The 15,231-nt window shown below is 35.3% G+C and overlaps 1 protein-coding gene across 3 annotated transcripts in view; it reads right to left on the reverse strand.

The window, feature by feature from the left end:
• LOC128985827 (hemicentin-1) overlaps positions 1-15,231 on the reverse strand; it is a 165,548-nt gene that overhangs the window by 21,082 nt on the left and 129,235 nt on the right. For all 3 annotated transcript variants that reach the window (XM_054405744.1, XM_054405745.1, XM_054405743.1), the window contains exons 2-4: positions 5,561-5,726; positions 885-1,145; positions 248-435 (exon numbers count right to left, since the gene is read on the reverse strand). In XM_054405744.1, the coding sequence (XP_054261719.1) occupies positions 248-435; positions 885-1,145; positions 5,561-5,726 (615 nt within the window). The remainder of the gene's footprint in view (positions 1-247; positions 436-884; positions 1,146-5,560; positions 5,727-15,231) is intronic.

Raw genomic sequence — 15,231 nt, forward strand, 5'->3', positions numbered from 1 at the left:
TAGATTGGTTCAAATTTTGTGTGGAAGATTTTGCATCATAATAGTCCATGGCACAAAAACTATACCAGCAAGCTTACATTTGATTGGTCAGTGCAAAACTGAAAACTCTGCTAATTCTTAAATGGAGACTACTTTACTTAGGTAGCGTGAAAGGTGCGTATCCTTACTGAATGCCTCAACAAATTTCAACGAAAAATTGAAACTTTTCTACCATCTTACGATAAGCTTGTTTAGTATTTCTACTCACAATTGACATTCAGGTTGACTATGGCCTCCAGCTTAGTGTTGGGAGCCATTGCTCTGTTCCAGACGGTACAGCGAAACACGGCTCCGTCATCCTCCTTGGACGGGTTCAGGGTGAGGATGGACGTCACCCCCTGTTCCGTCGGGGTCCTCACTGCCTCCAGGGGTTCATGGTGTCCTTCCCGGTACCATCTGGGAGAACAGACAGAGTTAGTGGGTTATACGATATGGTTATATTGGGCAGCAAAGAATTTGTAGTACTTCCCTAATAATTAAAAAGACCGGATGTATCCTGACAAAATTCAGAAGCATTTTGAAGGTTCGAAACTGGGTTCAGGTGTCCTTGCTCATTGGTTTTTAATAAGTAGATTTGTCTTAAAACAGTTCATATTAGGCCTACTCATTGACAAAGCAACACAGGTTTCAACCCATTTAATCATCTCACATTCAAAATAGGCAAAGTGGATTTGTTGTCACAAGCAAATGATATAAGGTTAAATTTTTGGAATAAAACCTCTGTAAGCTCACGAGTTATTGAATATTGACATCACAATATCTTTAGCTCTTTTTACTAGGTCCTCTCCTGTAAAAAGGTTTTTTGTACAAAATCTAATGATTAGCTAACCGAAACTGTTATTTACCTGATGGTAGGGTCCGGACTTCCCCCAGCACTAGAGCATGAGAGCTGGAAGGGTTTGCCCTCGCTGGCTGTAGGGCTGAGCCCCGGTGTCACTTGTGGGGGCGAGGGCGGGGTGAGGACTGTCACGGTAAAGGACTGAGAGTGCAGGTCCTTACCGCTGCCAACCACCTTCAGGCGACACTCGAACTGGCCGTTGTCGCGGTCGAAGGACGCGTTGGAGATGAGAAGATCGTAGCGACCCTGCTCGGGCCTCAGGTCCACCCTGGAACATGGCAGAGTAGAGTCAAGGGGGAATCAGGGTGGACAGGGTATAGGTTGGGTATGATGTAAGAAACATATAGAGTTGGGTATGGATAAAGAAATGGATTGATGAGTTGGGTGAGGAGAAAGAAGGATGGATTTTAATTTGGATATTCAGAAGGAAATGGATTGACGAGTTGGGTATGGATAAAGATATAGATTGATGAATGGGGTATTGAGAAGTAAATGGATTGTTAGAGTCAAGTAATGAGAATTAAATGGATTGATGAGTTGGGCGAGGAGAAAAAAAAATGTATTTATAATTTGGGTATTTAGAAGGAAATGGATTGATGATTTGTGTATGGAGAGAAAAATGTATCGATGAGTTGGGCATGGTGTAAGAAATGGATTCATAAGTTTACTTTGGTGCAAAAAAATTGAATAATGTATTATATCCAAACCAACCTCGTGTTACATAGATTTCAAATTATGAATTTCACTGAGAAATAAACACACACACACAGAATTCACTAGTAATTAATTCTTTCTTGCTATTGATCGGATTAAATTTAATAGCATCTTAAAACAGTTATTATTCATATTAACGAAACTGGCAGATAAAAATATAATCAAACGTAAAACCCGATGTGAAAATTCCCGCTTTTACAAAGAAATACAATTTAAACGCGAAACCACTTTTATGCATCTATTACGACCCAGCTCTGAATAAATATCACATTTAAAAGGCGGAGCGTTATCGAAGTATTTCCACGAGTCAAGAATGAAATAAAGTTCGGGATGAAATTCAAATTCGATATCAATATCAATTCCGTCGAAATCGATCTTAAACTTTTATGTTATTCGGGCAAAATGTGGACTCGGGTGAGAGCTACTAAAACTTTAACAATTGACACAAACCAGAGGAGTTAAACGGGGAGGAAGGTTTCATGTCTGGCCAAATAAAGATGTTTCAGTCTTCGCCTTCGTTTTCTACTCTGTTAGTATTTACTGCCAGAGAGGGTAGATAAGCCTGTTCGTGTTTGTCCGTTATATAGTCAGCTCTAATAGTCTCTTCCGCTTTTTTACTGGCTGGAGCACGCAGCACACCTCAAATTATGTATTGGATTCTGTTTACCACGTCGGGTTGGCTGGGTTCCTATTTTAACTCCAAACACGAGAAATATGTTAAAAAATGCAATCTTGTGAATAGGAACGAGTTGGTTATTTAAATAAATGCTCGTACTTTTGTGTAGAGTACCCTAAAGGGTGTGAATAGTATACAAGTTCTAAAGATAACACTTTAAACAATATTAACTTGAAAACTATATACAGAGTAAATCGTATAAGTTACAAACGTCCTGAAGCAAGTAGATTAAATATTGTTAAGTAAATTTATTTCCCAATGAATCATTTGTGGGTTCCAGGGTAAGGAGAATCAATTAAAACTATAAATAGCACAGTAAAAATATGTTTTGACCCAAAAAAAATTAGCACAACCGGGGAATTTGGTACAGATGTTGTGTGTACCTTCCTTTTGAACATACTAAAAGTCCCCTAAAATTGAAGCTGTGCTACGGCCGCCATATTGGAAAATGGCGGCATATTTCTGTATGTTTCGCTATAGTGACTTTATTATTAGAGATACAGGAAAAAGCTAAATGTACAAAATGTAGGTCATTTACAAATACACATTTTTTGTATTTACCATCGTTCTCTAAACCCAACGGTTTTTGAGTTATTTGTTATTAAGTATATTTAGTTTTTTCTATTTATCAAAAATAGCTGTAACACATGGAAATTGACCGTTACTTTCAAGGATTATGATAATTTATCCCATTTAGTTAAATAGTGTGATACTATAAAATCTTAAAATTTTAGTTTATTTTATAAGTAAAACAACTCCGCCACAGCAAACCTGCAGACTCAGCAAATTTCCATTTGATTGGATGTTTTATTAAAAAATGTATATAAATAAAATTAGGTTCAACAGGTACCTAGGTTTGCTGCTACAGGTAGGTTATTATAGTGTGTTTTTTAAGTAAAATATCAAAACCTTACTATAAAATAACAAATTTTCCAAGTTTGATCAAAATATATCTACAGTATAAACAAGCAAACTGCAACAGTTAACTAATTCATAAGAATAGCATGGGAGTTTTAAATATACAATAAACAAATTTGAATATACAAATTTTGGTTATGTTTACTAAAAAGATGGCGATTATTCGTCACGATTAGAATATTAACTAAATGGGTTTTCAAAAGGAGATGGAGCCTGTTATTTAAGTAATATTAATTCGTACCAAGCACCGAAAATATTGTATGCAGTAAGGTAATCTACCAGAGTTTTTAAAGTACGCAATATTCATATTAATATTTTATCTTCATTTTTTACCCATTTAATAGTTAACATTTTAGTATTTTGATGGCACCACCACACTAACTAACTATACTTGACACCCCATTGTTCATTTGGAAGGGTGTTTTTCGTGTCTAGTTCATGTTGGTGACTAATTAAGTATGGTATAGTATAGTTAGTTTTATTTATCAAAAATCGGTTAAACCCATCGCAATCGACGGTTACTTTCATGGCATACGACAATTATTCATCCCACTTAGTTGATATCAGAGTGATAGTAGTAGTGCCATGAAAATATTAAAATGTTAATTTATTAAATGGGTAATAATGAGTATAAAATATTAATATGACTATTGCGTAGTTTACAAAATATGGTTGATTTCCTCACTGCATACAATATTTCCGATACTTGGTACGAGTTAATATTACAGTACTTAAATTACTTGCTTCATCTCCTTTTGAAAACCCCTTCGGTTAGTATTCGAAACGTGACGAATAATCGCCACATTTTTAGTAAACACAACCAAAATTTGTATATTTAAATTTGTAAATTGTAAATCTTAAGCTACCATGCTATTATTAGAAATTAGTTAACTGTTGCAGTTTGTTTGTTTATAGATTTATTATGATCAAACTTGGAAAATTTATTATTTTATACTAATTTATTGATATTTTACTAAAAAAAACACACTATAATAACCTACCTGTAGCAGCAAACCTAGGTACCTGTTGAACCTAATTTTATTTAAATACAATTAATAAAACATCCAATCAAATGGAAATTTGCTGAGTCTGCAGGTTTGCTGTGGCGGAGTTGTTTTACTCATAAAATAAACTAAAATTTTAAGATTTTATAGTATCACACTATTTAACTAAATGGGATAAATTATCATAATCCTTGAAAGTAACGGTCAATTTCCATTAGTTTCACCTACTTTTGATAAATAGAAAAACTAAATATACTTAATAACAAATAACTCAAAAACCGTTGGGTTTAGAGAACGATGGTAAATACAAAAAATGTGTATTTGTAAATGACCTACATTTTGTACATTTAGCTTTTTCCTGTATCTCTAATAATAAAGTCACTATAGCGAAAAATACAGAAATATGCCGCCATTTTCCAATATGGCGGCCGTAGCACAGCTTCAATTTTAGGCGACTTTTAGTATGTTCAAAAGGAAGGTACACCCAACATCTGTACCAAATTCCCCGGTTGTGCTAATTTTTTTTAGGTTTATGGAATTTTTCTCTTATTTTTACTTCACTAAAAAGGAGGTTCGCGTATTTTATTATCACAGACCTTAAAGTGAACAGGTAAAAAGTTACATGTAAAATTTCTTGTTAAAGAACGGCAATTTGAGAGATTCATATAGTAAAAGGCGTGATCGTTTGTAAACAAAAGAAATGCCATAAACTTTTGAGCAATATTTAAGACAAAATGAGATTAAAATGTATTTGTTACAATGACATGTTTACTTTACACTGATACGTGATACAGTATCGATATTTAACATTTTACCTAAAAGTATCGATACTATCAACATTTACCCAGAAGTATAAAGTTTATTATTTCCAACGTGATACATCTGGAATACATGGGAACGTGACAAAAAGGTTATGACGATCCGGGCTACACTTTGTTATTACAGTCTACAGTTCTCATCACATTACAGAATGGTTAGTTCATACAGTAAAAACGGAGTAGAAATTGAATTTAGTACTTCTTTGATTATATTGTTGTTTTGTTGTTAATAGTTTGAAACGTTTTTGTTTAACTACTTTCAAAGACGAGCGCTGAATAGTAGAAATGGCATTAAGCTTGGCAGTACATAAGAAAGAATAACTGTTCTAGAAGTTTAAGAAGCTTTTCCTTAAACTGTTAAGATTGATTGTAGTAAATACTTAGTGTTAAGTTTGTCAAATAACCGCGCCATTGAATTAGCGAGAATGGTGGCCGATGTTTTGGGTGCGTTGCAGCCATTACCCTGTAAACGGGTTGTCAAACGAAGCGGTCGTCTTTTGCAAAGACACAGTTCGTCAGTGTAATTAAGCCTAGAGTTGTAAGGTTTGTTTACCTGTAGTTGGGGTCGAGCGCCGAGGAGGAGATGGCAACGTTGTCGTGTCCTCTCTTGTTGGTTCGCAGCCAGTAGAATGTCGCCTGCTGGGTGGCTAGATGCGGCGGGAACCTGCACTCTAGGTTGACATCCTCACCCTCCCTCGTGTCTTGACTGTGGCACAACACTGCAACACGGACAACACGTCATGTAGACAGACAACACGGACAACAAGTCAGGACAACGCGTCATGTAGACAGACAACACTGACAACAAGTCAGGACAACACGCCTGATGTGACAATAGAATTAGCCTACATCTACTGTCATTGAAGTTATTCCAAGGTTGCAGACAATTCACCTCACTATCGGTAAAAAACAAAGGTTTCCTGACAGGATCTGATAATATTTTCAGGTGAAGTCCGACAAGATGCATACAAACCCAGCTAGATGGAAAATTGCAAAAGAAGAACCACACAGGGAACATCAACAATCCATCTTCTGGTGTCATCTACTGGTTGGCAACGGGCTGGAGGAGATCCGGGTGGGCATTAATTGCGCCAACTGACCTGAGTCAGGTAGTCAGGTATTCCTGAATTGCGCCATCTACCCAAGGGTGTCACCCAATACGTTCCTTAACTAAGGTAAGTGGCGGCCCTCTTTGACAGTATAATTGAGTAGGTAGGTTAGGATAGGATAGGTTAAGTTAGGTTAGGTTAGGTTAGGATAGGATAGGTTACGTTAGGATGTCTAAGGACATTCCTTCAGCCGGCAACTCACCCCAACGTGGCTTGGGTTTGGCGCAACTAAGGAAAATCTGTTGGGACCCTTTGAGGGCTTGGCGCAATAATACACGACCGGAGATCCAAGTGTAAACGAAAGTCTTCAACGTGTTCGTGAGACAAATAATCTTCATATTTATTCCAACTCCAGAAAGCCATACATTTACAGAGACTCTCTACAAAAGTAGCACGTATTAATTAGTTTTTTTCCAAAGAAACGTCAACATTAATTTTACTTTTAAAGAATTTTTTATTTGAAGATGTTAATTGGTTAAACTATTGCATTAACTAAAGAAAATTTGTTTTAAGTTCTTTAAATCTCTGTATTACTTATTCAGCGCGTTTACAAAACGTGCAAAGACCGAGTAAAAAGTTAATTAAGAGATAAAACAATAAAAGACGAACATGCTTGGCGGCAAGTTTTATGAGAAGGAATATTTAACACTTTGTAGAAGATAAACGCTGTGGTTGGACACAATTCTTTACTTTGCACATTTTCTCTTTTTATAGGTCAACAGAATTATGACCCATGAACTGTGCAATATTTAGTATTTCAATGTTTCTTTAACATTTAAATTGGTCACAAACGGTTTGCAGAAAAATGTGGGTTTCATTAGTTTTACAATTCCATAGACTAGTCCAAACTTAAGACGTCATTTTCAGAACTCCAAACTACACAGCATCAAAATGTTATTCAATGTATATTTCTCATTGTGATATCTATGGAAATCTTTTTTCTTGTTTAGAAAATCTTAAGACATCATTTTTAGACCCCAGACCTTTATTCCGATTGTATCTTGAAATTTGTTTTTGTGTATTTTTCCTGATTCCGTAAAACCTTCATTCATAACAATTTAGGGCACATCTTCACAAACACGAACTCAAAAACGTTTTGTCGCAAACCATTTCGGATTGAAAAGCAGAGATCGCCCTCTTGATAAATGCAGTCATTAGCTTCTTTACAAATGCGTTTTCAGGACAAAGTAAATACGAAGCATTAGCCTGAAGGGGATGGAGACTGGAGAGGGGTGACTAACAGAAGTCACGGGGTGACTAATGTAGGCGCGCGACTGAGAAATGAGCGTCTTCTGAGAACATCCACCTGAGAATTGTGAGAATATTGTCTTGGTGAAAAATGACGTTTTATCAGACCCTGCGTTACAGCATCACAGATGCGGATGTGACTGGATAAGATGAATGCAATGCAGCATCCCTGTCACGAGGAAACATTTTAAAATTGTCTTCTTAAAAAATAAAATACTTACAGTAAGGGGAAGGTTTACGTGCACGCTTTTATATACTAGATACACTTGGTTGGGAAAAATATGTAGAATACAAGTGTCAGGATATTAAATTTTTAATCTTGATATAATGACTCTTAAGGGTAAGTTTGTGTTGGTGGTGATCGAAGACACTAAACAAAGCGTTTACATAGGTTAATTGAAGAATTTGGCAATACAAATTATATTTTAAATAAAAAGTTTATGTTAGTAACTTTATCTTTCTGTAAAGTGTCTGGTTGTATAAATGACCACAGTTGTTATAATAAGGTTAGCGTATTGTGTGACAATGTTAATTTATCAGAATGGGTCTGTTAAAAACATAATTTAAAAAACTGCCTAAAACGTTTTTTATATAAGTTACCGTTATTTCTTAGTTACGTAAAAAATAAGCTTTTAAAATGTATTATTTGTACCTTTCTACAAAAATAACAGAGTAAAAAAAAAATCACGAAATTACAATAACAAAACTTAGCTAATTTAACAGTGCAGTATTTTTACGTAGTATTGTTCAATTTATAATCTTTATAGTAAGAATAAAGGATATATTAAACATGACCACATTATGAATTTGTAATAATGTAAACTTCCACTAAAATTGGCAACGGTTACAAAAACTGCAATGTTTTACCCTTACAGGTAATTTATATGAAGGCGAATCTTCCAACTTTAATCAAAATCTTATTAGGAACGGCGAGATTAAAAATTCACTCGATGTAAATCAAATTCACCTTTTGATGCAGTTAATTCCAAACTACACCTTCAAAGCGTATGCTCTTTTGTTTATTCAAAAATATTTTTATATTGGCTATGAAAAATGACATCGAATGCTTGTAAATGTTAGAATGATGTATTATTTTTACCCTTGGACATAATTTACTTCAAAAGCTGTATAACGCATAGGCCTATAGACATCTAGATTTTTCAACAATGTTTCAACAAAGATTAGACAGTAAAGTATACGTATATTCACATAAAATGTTGACGTAATTGATTAACTATGATTTAATTTTAATAAACCAAACTTATCAAAAGTTTTGGAAGGACAACGAGACTTAGTAATTTCTGAGATCCAAATACGATGGTCTTAAAATAACCATAAAGTATATAACATTGCATCGCTTATTTACAAGATTCACACAAAACAAATTAAAATTATGTAATTCGTTGTTCCAAAAATAGTAATTTAAGAGATAGCATTTTTAAGATTCGTAGAGTTATTAACTTACAACGAACGCCCACACTTATTTGTAGAAAGTGTATTTATTGCATCCCACACATTGTTTCCTAATTAGAAATTAATAATTATTTTGCATGTTTTAAGACGATTAATTTAAATAACCCTCCTACACCAACTTCAGATGATGAATTATGAGTCAATTAAATAAATTAAACAAGAACAAACATATTTCCACTTTCGTAAATTAAAAGGATAAAAAATACGTGGAAGCTAAGCAAATGACATAATTAATTACAGAATGTTGAATTCCATTGTTGGACTGTAAGAAGATTTACAAAGCGTTGTCAAGGGGCAGTCCTATTGAACAATGTTGTAGCGTTTACTTAATGAAGGCTAATTTAAAGAACAATTACCCTTAAACCATTGAGTTGGAGACAAGTCTGAAATAGACTTGAATCTTTGAATCATAATAGAAATTCTCCAGTGTGGCTCTGTTGCTGGTTTGAATGCAAAATGTTCAACATTTAATTCGTTAGTTGTGACGTTGTATAAGGTCCATTCCATTTTTAAATTTATTAGTGTCTTCGAACTGATTAGTTTCAATCGTACATATTGATTTTTGTATTTATCATGGGGTTAATTATATCTATACGCTTTTGAAAATCATATTTTTCTGTCAAGAGTAGGGCCTATGTGTTTTTTTTTTTTTTTTTTTTTTTTTTTTTTTTTTTTTTTTTTTATTTAAATAGTTAGACATGATTAGGGTAGGAAATGATATGCGATATAAATTCAAAGCACCCAAGTTTTAACATAAAGGATTGTTTTCTGTTAAATTGTTAAAACAAACACCATATTGAAAACTTACGTCAAAAGTGATACCATCGCTAGGTTTCGCTAACACTTATTTAGATTACAATCAAACAAACATAGTTGAATAAACTGGAATTATTTTGCTCTAAACTGACAAACTATTACTAGAGAGAGATTTGGTTGTACGACCAAAGAGTATAATGTACACCCTTAGTTTACTACCCTTTCAAGTTTTAATTACTTTAGGCCAATGTTTCTACAAAACTAAACACATCTCAATCGTTAGTGCTATTGATGTTTGCTAAACATCGCGATTGCTGAAATAAAACCTTTCTCCAGTTGATTACCCGTTCGGATAATATCGGATGTTACGATAATATTTGTTTTCGACTGCAGCGAAATTGAATTACCAATCCAATCGTTTACAAAACTGCAACTGTTGCCGATATGATTGATCAATGGGCTTCTACTACAATGTTTGTTATGTAATTTTACTTTTACTTTTCTCCTCCATATAGTAGACTATGTAAAAAGTATTGTTTTTGTAAAAGTTTTCGATTTTGAGAGGATATTTTTGGGTCCCATTAACCTCAAAAAGTGGGTTTAAAAGTGATGTGATGATTCTGAATCTGATAAATTTGGAATTATGGTACCAACCTAATCTCTAGGAATTTGACATTTATTTTAAGGTTTTAACGGCGATTCCTCCATAAAACCCATAAAATATCATAGTTACTACCCCTCCCCTCCCAACCAACTTACCTCTTATGAGGGTTGTTGATAAGCTAACTGGAAAAAGTATGTTGCGGATACATTTCAGCAATAAGAGAACTTCATTACAGTTATATTTCTGTGTTTAGAAAGCTACAATTTTAACATGGTTTTCTAACTGTAGCGTTGTTTCATTAACAAATCCATCAGGTACAATTTACAATCATTAAATAATTACTCATACTTTATCAATAGTGCTCTATGCATGTGTAGGCGACCTATAGGCTGTGTAATTTAATCCGAGTGATCATAAATGCAAATGGTACAAGCAATTTATGTAGCCGTCATGTTGCATTAATGGTGCATCATAGCATACGCATAACGGTACAAGGCTATACCAAGACCATCTGTTGCGTTCTCGTGGTATGTCCGGACCGCGAAAACAACGATTATACCCATCGTATTAGGAGCGAGGAGAATTAACAGACGAAACTACAATGGACTATTACACCTCCATCTTCTAAACTATATTCAAAGCTCATGAGAGGCAATTAATGTATAAACACCCCGAATGATCGGCGAATTCTGGCGTTTAAATTCATAGAAGCTCCCTCCCACGCACATGGGATATTTGTATGCAATCAGCTGGCTTCATTATAGGCAATAATGACCGTTTTGATGCCGGCGGATAAGAAGAAGTCGAAGAGGCTATTACAGCCGATGCTAATGCCTAGGACCGGTTCCAAGATGGCGGCTCGCCTACTCGGTCCTACCAACTGTTGCGCGATAAATGGCGGGACGAGGTGTATTTATGAGCAGTGCTGCCACTCAGCTTGGGACGAAAATGACGTACGAACAGTATGTCTTGTAGGGAATATATTATAGGGAATTCAGTTTTATTCTCTGTGTAAATGCTTCTATCTAGTCGGGAATATAATAAAAACTAGTTGCGGGAAAGAAAGCTTGTAGCTAAGAGAAACTAGAGGGGGAAACAATATAGACATATACTAGCTCATAAAAGCTTCGTACACGATATTTTGAGTAACTTATACAAACATTACGTTTGCAAAAATAACGATAATCTGGTTTCGTTTTAGACACAACTATAAAATAAAACAGTTGCGTGTATTTCAATCATTCAACTGTACACAAGCTGATTAATTATTAAAGATAAACACAAACAAATAAACTCCTCTACATTGCTAATACAAATGAAGCCGGGGAACCGTATTGATGACATGGGACACTCATCAAAAAGAATCCATTGAGGAACGAATCCAACACAAAGGGATGTTACCGAAGAGGATGTTTTAACATTTGGCGAGAGGGATGGGGGATTACACCAATCAAACCGAACAATGGGAAGAATTTGTAAACGCAAAAATGTAATCTCTTATATAACAGGCAAGTGAAGAAATCCTGCATTCCAACTTTGAGTGGTGGAATGGTATTGTTGTTGACCCCAGTTATACTTGGAGGGGTTTTATTAAATTTCCAAATGAGAGAACAGATAATTGAGTTTAATTTTGCAAGACCCCCTCCAACCCCCGATGGCTCGTCCGCGCCATTTACCGGATGTGCGATCATCGGATGATCGAGGGTACAGATGGCGCTAGTGGCGCGGAAACTGGCGCAGATTTATCGGGACCGATTCCTATCGCGAGGTAACATATTTTGAGGGTGAATCCCCAGGATTATCCCCAATGTTGGGGATCCACACAAGGGAGTTATTTTTGTCCTTTTCGAGAAAATAACTTACTGTTGTATTTCACCCACCCGGAAAGAGTAGGTTTCAGTAGAAAGGTTTGTGAAATAACTATGCGATTTGTGAGGTCCAATAACATGTTTGATTAAGGTATCCAAGCAATCATTGTGAAGAGTAAAAATTAATGATACTATAGAAACAAATAACTTTAAGGTTATGCAATGGGTGATGTGCGAAAACATGTTCTTTGGATTTTCGGGTTGTCGTTTATTTTTGGATTGTCATCAGCCCAAGTAAAATAACCTAAATCCACCGTTGTATAGAAATTAAATTTTTGTTGAGTTTTTAAGAAACAATCCACGTCTACATGATCTCTATTTCCGATTATCTTGAGAAGCTGTTTATAATTAAGTGGTGGTGGTTTATAATTAACAAGTGGTGGTGTCGATCAATCCACCTCAAATCTAAGAAAAGCAGAAGTGACTTGCTGTGTACCCGATGAGGATATTTCAAGTTGGCCTTTTGGAAGGTGATGTGACTTTAGTCCTAAAACGTCAATGGCAAATTATATTGTAAATCTCTGTACCACATGAGGTTATCTTTCCACAACGCATATGAAGCAGCGCTAACTTAGACAATACACTTGCGTATTTTTGGACCTAAGTACATTATTTTAAATGACAAACAGTAGGTAACCAGTACCACATGCTTAATTTGAGGAACTTACCAGTATCGACTATACCATCAAAACAACTTCAAGAGGTAAAATTGAACAAACAACCGTTACAAAGTAAGTGGTCAACCGCGGAATAATTGAACCATTGCAAGTGGAGTTTTAATGTGTTTGCACTCGTATGTCACACACGCAAGGCGGCGCTTTACGGTCGCTTAGTTCATTCGAAAAGCAAAGCGACTTTGAGTTTACTTTCGATTGCGTTTCAGGCAGTTATATTCGGTTAATTGACTTTTAATGGATTCCGCCCGAACGCCTCTCAATAGCGTCACCTGTGATAAATATGTTATGGTTCGTGAGACTTTTAGTTTTAAAACACGATTACCGTATAAGTGTTATAGTTATGTTTTCGTTTATGTATTAAAAGTGTTACGTTTCAGGGGGACTAAATAAATGTTTTTATAATAATTTTACAAAAAAATCATAATTGATTAATGGATCATGATCTTTTGCAGCTTTGTATTGTTTTCCCCATCGATATAGCGACCTACGGATGAGAAGAGCCCAACACCCAACCTACTTACATATGGCTTTTTGGGGTATTTCGAGGGTATTTCTATTCAAGTTTTATAGATTATTTTTCCTCATATCCTAATTTCCACATAATTGTTCTTTGTGAAAACAAAATAACGTTGAAAATATCACGTTAGTCATAGAGAGGGCATTAATCTACTCTACTATCGGTCATAAGCGATCTAACAACTTATTGATGTTTGCTCTCCCGAGATATTTACTCATAGTGTTTACGTTCAGGCACCAACACAACAGACAGTAAATATCGACGCCGTTTAAAGTAAAAAAAGACCATCCATTTCATGAGAGCACACTTTTTGAGAGCCAACTTGACAAAAATACATTTTTAATATTTTCAGATTTTTATACGATTTCCACAATCAAAAACGTCACAAAACGATTCATTATGTCCAAAATAAATAGAACCAATTCACCGAGTAAAAAAATGTGGGACCAAAGGATAAATACACTCTAATAGATTGAGTTGATCAATTGTAAATGATTCTTATGTATTATAAACGTTCGGTAACCGACAAGTGCGTTTATGCACTTTTGCACATTTCAAATTATTAAATTACCACGAACAAATATACTGTGACTATCATTGTGTATAGTACTGATTGTACTCTTGCACAACCAAAGAATAGAAGCGTGCTGTAAATTTCACACCAAAATATCAGGACTATTTCATGAATAAAATAAAGCACAGAAATTAACTTTAGACCTAACAATAGGACGAGGACTATCAAGTCTACAGTAGACAGCTGCAAGACAAGTGGCAAGACGTATAAGGGGTGTGGCTGATCTATTAATAATAGAGAATGACAATTCTGTAGAAAGTGTCATTAATTATAACCGCAAAGACAAATCACTTCGGGATCCGGTTTTGTTCTGATTAAGATCGTGAGTTCTGTGCACAGCACACGTGATGTCATATATCATAGGACCAGCGCGGCGCTAGAAACAAGTTTGGGAATGAAATAATTATTTAGAATTATGACTTTGGCGCTTATAAAAATTGCTGTCTATTGGTTGTAGAAAAAAAAATTAAAGGTCGTGGGTTAATTGCGCATAAAAGTTCCTTAACTGCACCAAGCCCTAAAATGGTCCAAAAAATGTTCCTTAGTTGCCAAGCTCAAGTCAGAAAAGTGAGTTGCTGGCAGGAGGAGTCCTTGTTTAAGTGTCATCCTAACCTAACCTAACCGAACTTACCCTAACCTAACATAACCTAACTTAACCTATCCTAACTTAACCCAACCTGACATAACTTAACTTAACTTAACCTAACCTAACCAAACCTAATCAATTAACAGCCAAAGAGGGCCACCACTAGACACAGTTAATGACCGTATCGGGTGGCTCCCTGGAGTAGTTGGCGCAATTCAGAAATACCCTACCTGACTCAGGTCACTTGGCGCAATTCCCACCAAAACAAAACTTTCATCCGAGCTCGAGAGCTACACAATATTGCAATAAAACCCCTAAAACAAGAACCGACATTTTAAAGTGATTTAAAAACAAATTTCAAACAAGTCCTCATCATAAAAAGTTGCAGATGTTAAGAGTGACGGCGAACAACGTTTTATAGCGGTCTGTAAAAGTTGTAACTAGTTTAACGCCGAGAATCAGTTTCTTGCTGGAAGTCGCGCGTTATTACTCTATGGGCCGGAATATTTGGCGCGTTTCCCGAACGACCGAGCTTACCGAAACGGCGGTAATCCTTTTACCATAAATACAGTTTTATAGGATTCGATTTGAGGTAATTACGCATTCTATTTATAATTTTGTTTCAAAGTTTTTTTTTACAATTAAAGCGCTCTGTTGCATTTAAAAGATTAAACAACTTTATAAACACCAATCTTTACTTTGCTAAAACGAAAACTTAATAATGCTTACTCGTTTAATGCAAAGAATCGACGATCCCGGTATTTTCTATCTCTGAAAGGTTATTTTTCGAAACTTCCTTCCTTTTTTTAAGA

The sequence above is a fragment of the Macrosteles quadrilineatus genome, unplaced genomic scaffold, assembly GCF_028750875.1.
Source record: "Macrosteles quadrilineatus isolate MER2022 unplaced genomic scaffold, UCM_ALF_1.0 Scaffold_2__2_contigs__length_208266976, whole genome shotgun sequence".
NCBI classification, from domain to species: domain Eukaryota; kingdom Metazoa; phylum Arthropoda; class Insecta; order Hemiptera; family Cicadellidae; genus Macrosteles; species Macrosteles quadrilineatus.